The 14,593-nt window shown below is 39.3% G+C and overlaps 1 protein-coding gene and 1 pseudogene across 1 annotated transcript; both read left to right on the top strand.

The window, feature by feature from the left end:
* The first annotated feature begins 537 nt into the window (after positions 1-537).
* Positions 538-8,926, top strand: LOC130834110 (serine/threonine-protein phosphatase 4 catalytic subunit-like; annotated as a pseudogene).
* A 2,829-nt stretch (positions 8,927-11,755) lies between these two features.
* Positions 11,756-14,022, top strand: LOC130834111 (dihydrolipoyllysine-residue succinyltransferase component of 2-oxoglutarate dehydrogenase complex, mitochondrial-like). Its single transcript, XM_057704184.1, has one exon. It carries the CDS (start codon positions 11,756-11,758, stop codon positions 12,551-12,553), a length of 798 nt encoding a protein of 265 aa, XP_057560167.1. The 3' UTR covers positions 12,554-14,022.
* Positions 14,023-14,593: the final 571 nt, after the last annotated feature.

Here is a 14,593-nt window from a genome sequence, read left to right on the forward strand (position 1 = left end):
TCAAATTATACATTTTGAATACATACAGTTTATTGTATACCAATCATACTTTAATAAAGCTGTTCATAACCTCATAATGACATACTGCTATGGCCACAGAAATAGATAAAATCAAAAAGCAGACAGTACCAATTATCAGCAAAAGTGAAATGTTCACACCCTGTTATGAGAACATGAGCAACTTTGGAAAATTCTTTGATGACATCTCCTAAAGCTGAACTTGTACCCGATGCACCAGCAGTTATACTCCTGAGTATGTAGGCAGAAGACATACCTGCATGTTTACCAAATTATATACACAAGTAAGATTGCTCGTAAGAACCCACCCTGGAAAATCTCAAAGTCCCACAAAAATAGAATGAAGTGTAGTATATCCATAATACAAAAAACTATAAAAAAGAAGGAAAAACTGCTAACCAACCACGTGGATGCATATCAGAGACACACTGTTTAGCAGTCACAAAGCGTATATATCACATGATCCCAACAATGTAAAGTTCAAATTTAGACAAAACGAATTAGGTATTAGAAGTCATGATGTGGGTTGGCTTTGTGGAGGTCAGTGACTGGGAGGGGACATTAGGGGGCAATTGGGATGCTAATAATGTGATATTTCTTGATCTGGATGCTGGTAACTCCGTGTGTTCACTTTGTAAACATTCTTCAAGTTGTACATTTTGCATGTTTCTCTGTATATACATTATAGTTCGAAATGTATCTACTTTCATAAATATAGTTTAGGGTAAAAAAAGAAACAATGACATGTATAAATGTAAATATATACAAATATACAACTTTGTTTATGTGAATGAAAATGCACGCATACAGAAAAAATGATATACGTTTATACAAGAGCCCCCATACATGAAATATTTAAAACTTTTTGTCTGTGGTGGGAGAGGAAAGAGAGAGGGGAATGGAGAGAAAAAGGAGTGGAAGGAAGGATGGAAGGAAGGGATTTAATGATGGTTTGTCTCCTTATGAGAAATAATTACTTACATTCATAGAATGCACCTTTGAGTATGAAGCCGTACCTGCCAGCCATTCTTAGCTTTTTGGGCTCAAATCTCCCTTTACCTAAAGGGCTATGCCCACTACCCTCCTCCCATCCAACCTTTTCACTGACAGCCTCCCTATTAACAATAACAAAAAAGGTCAACAGGAATTCATTATTCAGTGGTAAATTAGATAGTAGGTATAGTTTCAAACACATCTGAAAGGAATCGTCCAAACTAAGACGGCAGTATCTCTAGAATTTCCATATATTTAATTATATACTCTGTGCTCAAAACCCATGCCTTCATATCCATTTTTAATAAAATTCTGGAGCTACCACAAGTCTCTCACCTTAGTGTTTCATTTAATAGGCAGCCCACTAATTATGTAGGAAAACCTGAAGAAAATTTCAAGTTCCTGAAGGAAGTTTAACTGTGAGCCACTTAAAATCCATTAAATATACAATGAGAAAACAGAGCTCATACATCCTAAATCTAAATGGAAATTTCCAAATGAGGAGAATGGAAATATATTAATAACCCCCTACATTTCTGACATATTCTTAAATGTTCAGACACAGAAGGTTTAGTTGTAATTTCTACTTTATTCTCTCCTTTCCCCAATGATTCAGCTTCAGGAATGAATGGATAAAGAAGACAGGAGAGTTCAGCCATGAGAAAGAAGGAAATCCTGCCATGTAAGACAGCATGGATGGACCTTCAGGGCATCATGCTAAGTGAAATTAGTCAGACAGACCAAGACAAAAACTGTACGATCTCACTTATATGTGGAATATAAAAACGTGAACTCATAGAAACAGAGTGTAGAAAGGTGGTTACCTAGGTTTGGGGGTGGGGATGGGCGGATGGGGAGATGTTGCTCAAAGGGTACAAACTTCAGTTATAAGATGCATAAATCCTGGGAATCTAATGTACAGCATGGTGACTATAATTAACGACACTGTAATATATGCTTAAGAGAATAGATCTTAAATGTTCTCACCACAAAAAAGATATAATGATGTGACATGATGGAGGTGTCAGAGCTAGTGCTGTGGTGGGAATCATTTTATAATATGTAAGTGTATCAAATCAACACATTGTACGCCCGAAACTTACACAATGTTATATGTCAATTATACTTCCATGAAGCTGGAAAAATCAGGAAAACCTAGATACAAATAGATAATATGTGGTATATCTATATGATGGCAGATCATACAGCCATTAAAAAGAATAAATTATAAAAAATAAAAGATTATGGATTATCAACTAGAACAGTGAGCAGAAAGCTCCAGTCAAATAATGAGAGAAATTTTTGCTACATAGAAATCCAGCTGTGAATTTTTTTTTATTATGAGCATCATATTAGGGTAAAACTGCTTAAAAGAAGAAACTATTATATCAAGCTTTGGAACAAGTGAGAGCAGGCTGATATACTCCGACAGAATCAGATTACATATTACAATATCTTTAATCCCCTAAGGAAAGACAAGAAGTAATTTTAAAGAAAGTTGTTTGCGCAGAGTTCAATGGGAAATTTAACTCTCTAGTAATAGATTTTCATAATGGAAAGACATTTTATTAAACTACTTGCAGCGTTTATTGCCAGGCGTGTAATATATGTTCAGTATTATAAAATCAGCTTGAATTTGGGTAAAACAGCATTCCAGCATATAGAAAATATAGATGTCTCTCCCCCTGTATAGATATCTGCTGTCTAGTATGGCTTTAGTTGTCAAATGTAACTATTTTAAATTTGTTAAAATGAAATTTACCTAGTGACGAGGAAGAATTTTGTCACTATTCTTCCTCGTCACTGATAATTAAAAGCTAAACTTCTTGCAAGATAATACTTTAAAAATGACTTTCTTATACTCACACATAACACTGGTTAATTCATCTCAGGACGGTTCATAATTTCATATGAGCTCCAAACCCTAGCTGTTACAGATGTAATACCAGCATAAAAACCTATGCTTTAAGCAATGTTTAGCAAAGCACAATTGTTCTCTGGCATTTGCTTCTTACTGTATACATCTCCATATCCTTGGTGCATACATTGAAAACGTCACCATGAAACTAATCACATTTTCACCCTTGAACCAGAAAAATCTTATTTATTTGCCTGAATCTCATATCTTCAGGAAATTCCAAACTTCAGAAAGTTCCTTAGATTTGTATTGTGTCTAGAAAAATAAGACAAAAACACATAAACTCATCCTGGTAGAAACAACTTTCTCTTTTTTTAAAATATTTTCTGGTAGTCTAGGAAGAATTCTTTAAAGTAAACATACTTTCTGCACATATAGCGAAATTATTAGACTTTAGTTAGGTTGTTCTTTTGTTGGCGTGTGATAACATATCAAGGAATGAAGGTCTTTGAAGGCAGAGCAATAAGAAGAAAACTCATTAGTAAAGAAAAATCAATACATACTGATACTCTCCTATGAAGACAGTATGAGAATGAAGATGGAAAAACAAACCTAGGATCTAACCATCAATCTTCTTCATCATTGCCCATTCAGATCTGGACAAGACAGCAAAGCAAAGGGCTGTGTTCATCTTCTCTTACTTCTCGGTTTATTTATTTATTTATTTATTTATTTATTTATTTATTTATTTATTGTTTTTTTGGGTGTACACCAAGTTCAATCATCTGTTTTTATACACATATCCCTGTGTTCCCTCCCTTCCTTGACTTCCCCCCCTCGAGTTCCCCCCACCCTCCCCGCCCCAGTCCTCTAAGGCATCTTCCATCCTCGAGTTGGACTCCCTTTGTTATACAACAACTTCCCACTGACTATGTATTTTACAGTTGGTAGTATATATATGTCTGTGCTACTCTCGCTTTGTTTCAGCTTCCCCTTCAACCCCCGCCCCCTCCCAAACCTTGAGTTCTCCAGTCCATTCTCTGTATCTGCGTCCTTGTTCTTGTCACTGAGTTCATCAGTACCATTTTTAGATTCCGTATATGTGAGTTAGCTTACAATATTTGTCTTTCTCTTTCTGACTGACTTCACTCTGTATGACAGACTGTAGTTTTATCCACCTCATTACATATAGCTCCATCTCATCCCTTTTTATAGCTGAGTAATATTCCATTGTGTATATATGCCACATCTTCTTTATCCATTCATTTGTTGATGCGCATTTAGGTTGCTTCCATGTCCTGGCTATTGTAAATAGTGCTGCAATAAACATTATGGTACAAGTTTCTTTTGGGATGATGGTTTTCTTTGGGTATATGCCCAGTAGTGGGATCACTGGATCATATGATAGTTCTATTTGTAGTTTTTGAAGGAACCTCCAAATTGTTTGCCATAGTGGCTGTTCCAATTTACATTCCCACCAACAGTGCAGGAGAGTTCCCTTTTCTCTACCCCCTCTCCAAAATTTGTTGTTTCCAGATTTTGTGATGATGGCCATTCTGACTGGTGTGAGGTGATACCTCATTGTGGCTTTGACTTGCATTTCTCTGATGAGTAGTGATGTTGAGCATCTTTTCATGTGTGTGTTGGCCATCTGTATGTCTTCTTTTGAGAAATGTCTGTTTAGGTCTTCTGCCCATTTGTGGATTGGGTTATTTGCTTTTTTGGTATTAAGTTTCATGAGCTGCTTGTATATTTTGGAGGTTAATCCTTTGTCCGTTGTTTCATAGGCAATTATTTTTTCCCATTCTGAGGGTTGCCTTCTAGTCTTGTTTATGCTTTCTTTCGCTGTGCAAAAGCTTTTAAGTTTCATGAGGTCCCATTTGTTGATTCTTGATTTTATTTCCATGATTCTAGGAGGTGGGTCAAAAAGGATCTTGCTTTGATGGATGTCATAGAGTATTCTGCCTATGTTTTCTTCTAGGAGTTTTATAGTGTCTGGCCTTACATGTAGGTCTTTAATCCATTTGGAGTTTATTTTTGTGTATGGTGTTAGGAAGTGTTCTAATTTCATTCTTTGACATGTAGCTGTCCAATTTTCCCAGCACCACTTATTGAAGAGGCTGTCTTTTTTCCATTGTATACTCGTGCCTCCTTTGTCAAAGATAAGGTGCCCATATGTGTTTGGGCTTACTTCTGAGTTCTCTATTCTATTCCATTGATCTTCCTTTCTATTTTTGTGCCAGTACCATACTGTCTTGATCACTATGGCCTTGTAGTATAGTTTGAAGTCAGGAAGCCTGATTCCTCCAACTCCATTTTTCCTTCTCAAGATTGCTTTGGCTATTCGGGGTCTTTTGCGTTTCCATACAAATCGTAAGATTTCTTGCTCTAGTTCTGTGGAAAATGCCATTGGTAATTTGATCGGAATTGCATTGAATCTGTAAATTGCTTTGGGTAGTACAGTCATTTTCACGATGTTGATTCTTCCAGTCCAGGAACATGGTATGTCCCTCCATCTGTTTGTGTCGTCTTTGATTTCTTTCAGCAATGTCTTAAAGTTTTCTGCATACAGATCTTTTGCCTCCTTAGGCAGGTTTATTCCTAGGTATTTTATTCTTTTTGTTGCAATGGTGAATGGGAGAGTTTCCTTAATTTCTGTTTCTGCTCTTCCATTCTTAGTGTATAGGAATGCAAGAGATTTCTGTGCATTAATTTTGTGTCCTGCTACTTTACTAAACTCATCAATGAGTGCTAGCAGTTTTCTGGTAGAGTCTTTAGGGTTTTCTATATATATCATGTCATCTGCAAAGAGTGACAATTTTACTTCTTCTTTTCCAATTTGGATTCCTTTTATTTCTTTTTCTCCTCTGATTGCTGTGGCTAACACTTCCAAAACTATGTTGAATAATAGTGGTGATAGTGGACACCCTTGTCTTGTTCCTGTTCTTAGAGGGAATTCTTCCAGTTTTTCCCCACTGAGAACGATGTTGGCTTTTGGTTTTTCATATATGGCTTTTATTATGTTGAGGTAATTTCCTTCTATGCCCATTTTCTGGAGAGCTTTTATCATAAATGGATGTTGAACTTTGTCAAAAGCTTTTTCTGCATCTATTGAGATGATCATATGGTTTTTAATCCTTCAATTTGTTGATATGATGTATCACGTTGATTGATTTGCGTATATTGAAGAATCCTTGCATCCCAGGGATAAACTCCACTTGATCATGGTGTATGATTTTTTTAACGTGCTGTTGGAGTCTGTTAGCTAGTATTTTGTTGAGGATTTTTGCATCTATATTCATCAGTGATATTGGTCTGTAGTTTTCTTTTTCTGTGACATCTTTGCCTGGTTTTGGTATCAGGGTGATGGTAGCCTCGTAGAATGAGTTTGGGAGTGTTCCGCCTTCTGCAATATTTTGGAAGAGTTTGAGAAGGATAGGTGTTAACTCTTCTCTAAATGTTTGATAGAATTCGCCCGTGAACCCATCTGGCCCTGGGCTTTTGTTTGTTGGGAGATTTTTAATCACTGCCTCAATTTCCGTACTTGTGATTGGTCTGTTCATGGTTTCTATTTCTTCCTGGTTCAGTCTTAGAAGATTGTATTTTTCTAAGAATTTATCCATTTCTTCCAGGTTATCCAATTTATTGGCATGTAGTTGCTTGTAGTAATCATCTTCTCTTACTTCTGATGGTATGAGCATAGTTCACTTTTACACTATAACGTAGAGTTGACTGCTAATTTATTCCCTCTCTAAAGAACCTAATTTACATCATGATTATTTGTATGCTCTAAAGATAGATAATTGTTCTCACCTTCTCCCTCCTTTAACTCAACAAGTTAAAGTACATAAAACATGTGTTACTATTAGAATTTATAGAATTGTTTTGTCTATATTTGACTCCCATAAATTTTGCTAACATTTATTGACATTGAATGTAAAGCATCCCAGACAATTGGCAGGTGCCCTCTTGGGTCCAGGGGATTGTAGACGATAGACGTCCGTACATGTACACATACACCCTGTTGAAGCAGTTAACTGCAAGTGTATAAAATTACTCTCCAGAATCAATTTCAAATCTCTGAAATTTTTAATTACCTATTAAACCCTCTTCCTTGCAAACTAGTAATTAGGGAAAAGAAGAATGTATGTACAATGTGTCATACTTTCTATTTTTAACATTCATTGAAAACCATGGCCAAACTCATTAATTTAAATGAAAGGAAAATTTCCATGCCATTGTTTTTTTTCAAAAGAACTCAAAACCTTCATTTAAATTCAAAAGACAATATAAAATGGTTTCATCCATTATACTCACATTTTTTACTATAATTTTACTACCTTATTACCCACTTAGGGTCATGTGTGTGTTTTTTGTTTTCTTGTTACTTACATGAAGCCATTTATCCTGGAATATCATTCTCCATGGTATTTGCTTTGAGACAAGGCATTACATGCGTTTCTGAGATTTAACAGGGGCAGTTTCCACATGTTTTGATGCATTATATTGTAATGTTAAGAGCATAAGTTCTGAAGCAAAAATGTCAGTTTCAATCTTGGCTCCAATACATCAGCTATATAAATTTGGGGCAATATATTTAATGTCTCTGGGCTTCTGTTTCCTTTTTTATAAACTGGATAAAATATCTAGATCAAGGTATTTTTTTAAGAGGATTAAATGAGTGCATTCATGTAAGACACATAGAAAAGTATTTGGTATATAGTAAGTTCTCAGTAAACGTTAGTTATATTTTTATTATACATAACATTACATTTTTATTAAATGTAATTTTCCTATGTAGGTAAACAGTTTTTAGGGAGTTAACTTTTTATTGGGGGGATTATCTTGAACAAGAGGTGCGATGTAGGACAGTGAATGTGGACTAATAGAGCAAAAAAAGAAAAAAAGAAAAAAAAAGAAATCACTAAACAAAATCTGAAGAAGAAATGAATGGAAATCAAGAGAACTGGGGAAGACTACAGATAAGAAGGGGGAAAAGCTACAAAAAAAGATCCAGGATAGAAGACTGAGTAGCAGAGCAAGAGGTCAAAGCAGAGGGAAGGAGGAAGGCAGGGAGCCTGAGAGCCGGAGCCAGAGCAGGCAGATTGCAGACCCCTGTGCACCGCAGCTCTCACAGACCTGCAGGATGGGGAGGGCTGGACCACAGCAAAGGTATGCAACCTGGACCAGCAGATCCAGCAGCTGCCATGCTGTGAGATCATCAACAGGAGAGAAGTCAAGGCCCTGCGCACTAAGGCTGGAGAGCCAAATGCAGAATGTGGACTTGCCAGTCACAGCACGTGGCTACAGCCATGGACAATTCTATGACCTCAAGGAGCTGTTCATAGAGGGTGGCCACATCCCTGAGATGAACTACGTCTTCATGGGAGACTTTGTGGATCATAGTTTCTACAGCTTTAAGACAACCCTGCTGCTGGCATTTAAGGTTGGCCACCCTGATCATGTCACCCTGATCCCAGGCAACCATGCAGCCTCCAGATTGCCCAGGTCTATGAGTTCTCTGCTGAGTGCTGGTGCAATGTAGCTCCGTGATCATGTAGCACTACTGCCCTGAGATCTTTGACTACCTCAGCCTGCTGACTATCACTGATGACAAGATCTTTTGAGTGCACGCGGTCTCTTCACCTCCATCCAGACCCTGGAGCAGAGCCAGATGATTGGCCAAAAGCAAGACATGCCTCTTGACAGCTTGTGTGTGACCTGCTCTGGTCCGACCCTCAAGACACAGCAGGCTGGCGTGTGAGCCCCCAGTGGGACTGGCTACCTATTTGGCAATGAGTGGCAGCCCAGTTCCATGCAGCCAAGGACATTGACATGATCTGAGCCCACCAACTGGTGACAGGTTACAAGTGGCAGTTCAATGAAACTGTGCTCACTGTTCAGTTTTCACCCAACTACTGCTACAGAGGTGGGAATGTGGCAGCCATCTTGGAACTGAATGAGCGTCTTTAGGAAGAGTTCAGCATCTTTGAGGCGGCTCCTGAGAGACACAGGGACATCCCCTTCAAGAAGCCAGTGGCTGAATACTTTCTGTGAGCCTTTGGGCCCCTGCCCCCTTCCAGCCCTTCTGGCCCTTGGACCACTGATGACTCTGCCCTCTTCTCCGGACGGAGGTTGGGTATAGTACTCCTTTCAAGAGAACACTTCGAGGATGAGATTTTCTGTGGAGGGCCTCGGAGCCTCAGCTCCAGGCTCCTTCTCTCCTTTCTCCCCACTTGAACCATGAAGTTTCCAATAATCTCTCTGTTTTTCTTTTTTTTCCTCTTTTGTTTAGGTTTAGATCAAACTTTTGAGAAAAAAAGAGAAAAATGTGTTGATTGATTAAATTAAAAATCTGAGACGATTTAAAGGAAAATATTAGGTAAATATTGTAATAGCTCAGAAGTAATTTCTGTACAGAAAATCATAAAAATGTGACTCTAACAACTACCATTTGGAAAACACCTTCTATTCTGTACTTCTTTCTGATCAGGGTCCCTGCTTTAAGTTTCCCTGCATAGAATTTACTCTAGAGTTATTTCTGGTAACCTATGTTATTATATCTCAATCAGCCTATCAGATGGGTTTATCCAACATTTATGTCCCATTAGGGGATAGATATTTCAATTATCAACTTCGTGATAAACGCTGGTAAGAAGGGGTGCCCATTACTAGAGTTGACATACAAGGATCTCTACAGTGCTTACAGCTATTTACAGATTCTGGCCTGGAATCAATTCCAATGCCCACCTCCAATGAACTTTCCCCCTACAACCACAAATTTGATGACTGTGTGACATTCATCACGTTCTCATCTTTGCAGCTCATGAAGTTGTGTGCACAATTAAAGAATGAATGATCTCCTTACTTTTGGTACATGTGTTATGTTTGAGTATTCAGTTCTGTCGATGTGCAGTGTTGAAGCATCTCAGAGCCCCTTCATAAGCAACAAGTTGGTCTCCAACTGCCTATTTTTAAAAACACAAGTGTAACATCAAGATTCTTCTTAAGGTAACGTCAATATTCAAATCCAATATTCATATCCACCTGCAACTTTCTCACAATGTAGTTTTTTTCCTAGGCGAGAAGGCTTTGTGACAGCAACTATGCCTTTTAACGCAAGTGCATTTCGTTGAGGGCATCAATGAAATTCTGCTGTGGAGCATATGCCAGGCCATAATGGAATTCAGTTTCTGACCTAATTAAGCTCTGAAGCTGGGAGCTGAAGTTTGCACTGCTTTACTGTGATGTTCGCTAGTTTGCAGACCTTTGAGAACGATGCTAGAGAAAAATTGTGTAAAAAATAAGAGAAAGAGTATATCCTACCAAAAAAGAGTTTACCAAGGCTGGCAGAGTGACATGCAGAAAAACGCTGTAAAAATCATGTATACATAGAGAATCCCATGCTTAGGCTCTGGATTCAAGAGAAAAACTCTTTATTACTCTACATGGTATAAAGACAATTCTGAGAAAGGACACCTAGCGTAAACCAAAGGAAAGAACAAGAGCTTTGGAATAACACAAACCTAGGCTCACATCTTAACTGGAATTTTAATTTTTCCTAAGATATTTGTTTTTTCTTCTTTTACAAAAAGCACTTGACAGAGATGAATGATTATATCGTTGCTTACCCAGAATGCTTTGCGGCATTTCCCCTACTCTCCTATTAGGGCAGGGACAGCTCTGTAAGGCTCTAGGTTCTCTGGAAGGGATTCAGTTCCAACCCCTGCCTCCACATGTGAGAAGAGTCATTTCCTATGCCCTTTTGGAGGTTAAACTTTAGTGCCCAAGACGTAGAGTAGGTCCCAACTCTCCTGGAAGCAGCTAAAATGTAAATGTGCTTATCCTTTTGGCTAAGATTTTTTTTCCCTTGGTTTCTTTCTTTTGAATTAACCCATGTAATTTCAATTTTTTAACTTAAATATTTTTTAACTTAAATATTTTATTCTATTGATTTTTTTTAAAGTGAAAGCTGAGCGTCTGATTCGCTTAGTTTGCCATACTGCCACGTGTATTCTGGAAGAAATATTTTGAGGCTTCTGTATTTATACTTGTATATCTCTGCTTTAAGAATGCTATTGCTGTCTGTTTTGTGGTAAGCCTGAAATTTGCAGTTCCATGGTGAGTGTGTGTAATACATTGGAATCTGTCTGGTTTGAAGTGAATGAACCCATTGCCAGGAAAAAAAATTAAGGCAGTATTCAGACCCAATTGTTATTAACAAGTCACTAAATAATATTGCTTAGATAGACAGTCCCTGATTTATGATGCTTTGACCTAATGATTTTTTTAACTTTACCATGGTGTGACAGTGATACACATTCAGTAGAAACCATACGTTGAATTTTGAATTTTGCTTTTTTTCCTGGGCGAGCAATATGCAGTATGATCCTCTCTTGTGGTGCTGGGCAGGGCAGCAGCCGCAGCTCCCAGTCAGCCCCATGATCACAAGGGTAAACAACGGATACACTCACAACCACTCTGTACCCACACAACCATTCCGTTTTTCACTTTCAGTATAGTATTCAATAAATTACTTGAGATCATCAATCCTTTATTATAAATAGGCTTTGTGTTAGATGATTTTGCCCAACGGTAGGCTAATTTCATTCTTAGCATGTTTGAGGTAGGCTAGGATAACCTATGATGTTCAGTAGATTAGGTGTATGAAATGAATTTTTGACTTAATGATGTTTTCAACTTATGACATTTTCAACTTACAATGGGCATAACATGTGTAACCCCATCATAAATCGAGAGAGATCTGTATTATATTGACCAATGAGCCTAAGAAACTTATTATAGAATATTAATAAGGAAATACGAGCTACTTAAACTAAACATTGGTACGACAAATAATTTTGAGGGTGAACATGAAGATAAAGGATGTTTTTACAACCTCTCACTAGCAAACCAGTGTCTGCCGTAAAGCCCACTGCTGCCCCTCCAGTAGCTGAGCCAGGAGTTGGCACAGGTCTGCGTTCAGAACATCGGGAGAAAATGAATAGGATGCGGCAGCGCATTGCTCAGCGTCTGAAGGAGGCTCAGAATACCTGCGCGATGCTTACCAGCTTCAATGAGATTGACATGAGTAACATCCAGGAGATGAGGGCTCGTCACAAAGATGCTTTTCTGAAGAAACATAACCTCAAACTAGGCTTCATGTCGGCATTCGTGAAGGCCTCAGCCTTTGCCTTGCAGGAGCAGCCTGTTGTAAATGCAGTGATTGACGATACAACCAAAGAGGTGGTGTATAGGGATTATATTGACATCAGCGTTGCGGTGGCCACCTCTCGGGGTCTGGTGGTTCCCGTCATCAGGAATGTGGAAAGTATGAATTACGCCGATATTGAACGAACCATCAGTGAACTGGGAGAGAAGGCCCGGAAGAATGAACTTGCCATTGAAGATATGGATGGTGGTACTTTCACCATCAGCAATGGAGGCGTTTTCGGCTCGCTCTTTGGAACGCCCATCATCAACCCCCCTCAGTCTGCCGTCCTGGGCATGCATGCCATCGTTGATAGGCCAGTGGTCGTGGGAGGCAAGGTGGAGGTACGGCCCATGATGTACGTGGCACTGACGTATGATCACCGGCTGATAGACGGCAGAGAGGCCGTGACTTTCCTCCGCAAAATCAAGGCAGCGGTAGAGGATCCCAGAATCCTTCTACTGGACCTTTAGGAGGAAGCCATGCACCCTACACATCAACCATGCAGGAACTGAAAACCAGTCTTCTCCCTGTCCCCTCATGGGCCCCAGGTTAGCCTGGTGACGGGCATATGCTGTTGGCCTCAAGCAAGGAAACCAGGGCACTACGTAACCAGCAGTCACAGGTCTCTTCTTGGTGTTGCTGCGAGGCTCTCTCCCTCTCTGCACCCTTCTCTTACACTCGAATATCTGATTTCCTTAGGCTGGAGGGAGAGAGAGAGAGCCTCACTGGATGCTCGTTAATATTCCTGCCTTTCCTCCATTAGTCCTCCACAGAGATGATTTTGCTTCTCCCCTGTCCGGTATGCTATAGGGAAACCGCCAGGGACCATGTGATTAAGTTTCTATCTTTTGAAAGTTTGTTCTCCAGAGACACCTAGGAGGGTGCTGTGCCTCCCAGGCGCGCAGCAGCCTGTGTACTGGCTGTGCACATCCTCACTCGATTCCACCCGTGTGGAAGTGCTGAGCACAGGCCAAGAGGCGCTGCTTTGCTCCTTAAATGGCACTAGGATTCTCAGCTGTCATCGACTTCAGGCCGCCTCTTCTACCTCTTCCAGGAAGCACAGGCTAGGGGGTCTGGAGGGGCAGGGGGTTGGGTAGTGTTGGGAGGGGGCAGATTCTGAGGTCATACGCTATAAATGAGACAGGAGTAGAACCCAGGCGTGCCCTCACACTCTCTGTCATAACTCTGCACCAGGAAGACCCATTTTGGCACAAGTACACATAGCTGTGGTTGTGCCAGCCTCCCCAGACTGCCAGGAACCATTCCACCACACTGTTCTCATGTAGAGCAGATTCTAGCACATCTTGGCAGTGAGACAGAACGTGTCAACCAAGGGCTGGGTGGCGCCTGGTAGAGATTGGAGTGAAGGAGGCTTCCTGTGGACTGGCTCAGATTGTCTTGAGCTTTTAAATTCCATTGGTATAAGCCTGTGGGCTGAAGAGGCGGTTCTGTTCCTTCCTATATCACGGCCCTTAATGAGCAGAGCCTTAGCTCTTCCTCTACAGAACACAGGTCCAAGAGAGGATGGATTGTGGTGGAAACCAGCCCAAGATGCTAGTACACAGTGGGAAAATGGCCGATGTCACCTCTGAGGTGCTTCCTTGGGTCTGGGAACAATCATTGGAATTCTTCGGAACATAGGTAAATGTACACATCTTGTCACAAAAGCTGCTGGGGTTCATTGCTTTGTATCCGACTGCATCCAGGCCTGAGGCTGCTGGCACTTGACATCGGGAGCCATTTATTTAGTGCAGAGTGCCCCTTTGTATCTTCAGCAAGAAACAAGGCCTGGGGGTTGGGGTTGGGGGAAGGGGTGGGAGCCAGTACTGAGTGCCTGCAGCATCTACTATGTCTTCACTATACAGAACTTGTAACTAAAATATTTAAAGAAACTGATTTTAAATGCAAATTAAAGGGCAAATGTTCGCAAAAAAAAAAAAAAAAAGGATGTTTTTAAAAGCTTCATAAATAATCCAATTTTGGGAAAACATTATTTTACGAATGAAGCATGGATTGAGAAATGCAAAATCAAAAATATATATTTCTAATGACAAATTAATTTTGTTGCTATAGCATATAATCTATTATTTTCTGGAAAATATTATTTTCTGGAAACAAAAATATTACTTTCTGGAAAATTCCTTTCAACACTATAGAAAATATCAAATTAGTCATTCTCTAAATAGAACATAGCATCTGTTTCTGGTTGTATTTTTCTCGATATTTGTCTGAATTGATGCACTCTTATCTGTTTTTAATGTGTGTCAGTAACATCTGCTTGCAAGTATGAAGACAATCACTTCTGTTTATAATATCCCAAACAAGAGCTGAATTTTTGAACAAATTGGCTAATCATTTTGGCACTCATAGGACTATCTACGTCAATATGTTGTGTTAACCACCTGTGAGGCACAGCTCTGATATTGTTAATAACAATAGAGTTTAATGAAATCTTTACATCCTATTTTTAACTCAAACTTCACAAATCATAGAAGCTCTTTTTTTGCATA

Source organism: Hippopotamus amphibius, chromosome 12, assembly GCF_030028045.1.
Source record: "Hippopotamus amphibius kiboko isolate mHipAmp2 chromosome 12, mHipAmp2.hap2, whole genome shotgun sequence".
Taxonomy (NCBI): domain Eukaryota; kingdom Metazoa; phylum Chordata; class Mammalia; order Artiodactyla; family Hippopotamidae; genus Hippopotamus; species Hippopotamus amphibius.

Coding starts and splice junctions, on each gene's coding strand:
- LOC130834111 (XM_057704184.1), top strand. CDS start 11,756: ATGTTTTTACAACCTCTCACTAGCAAACCAGTGTCTGCCGTAAAGCCC.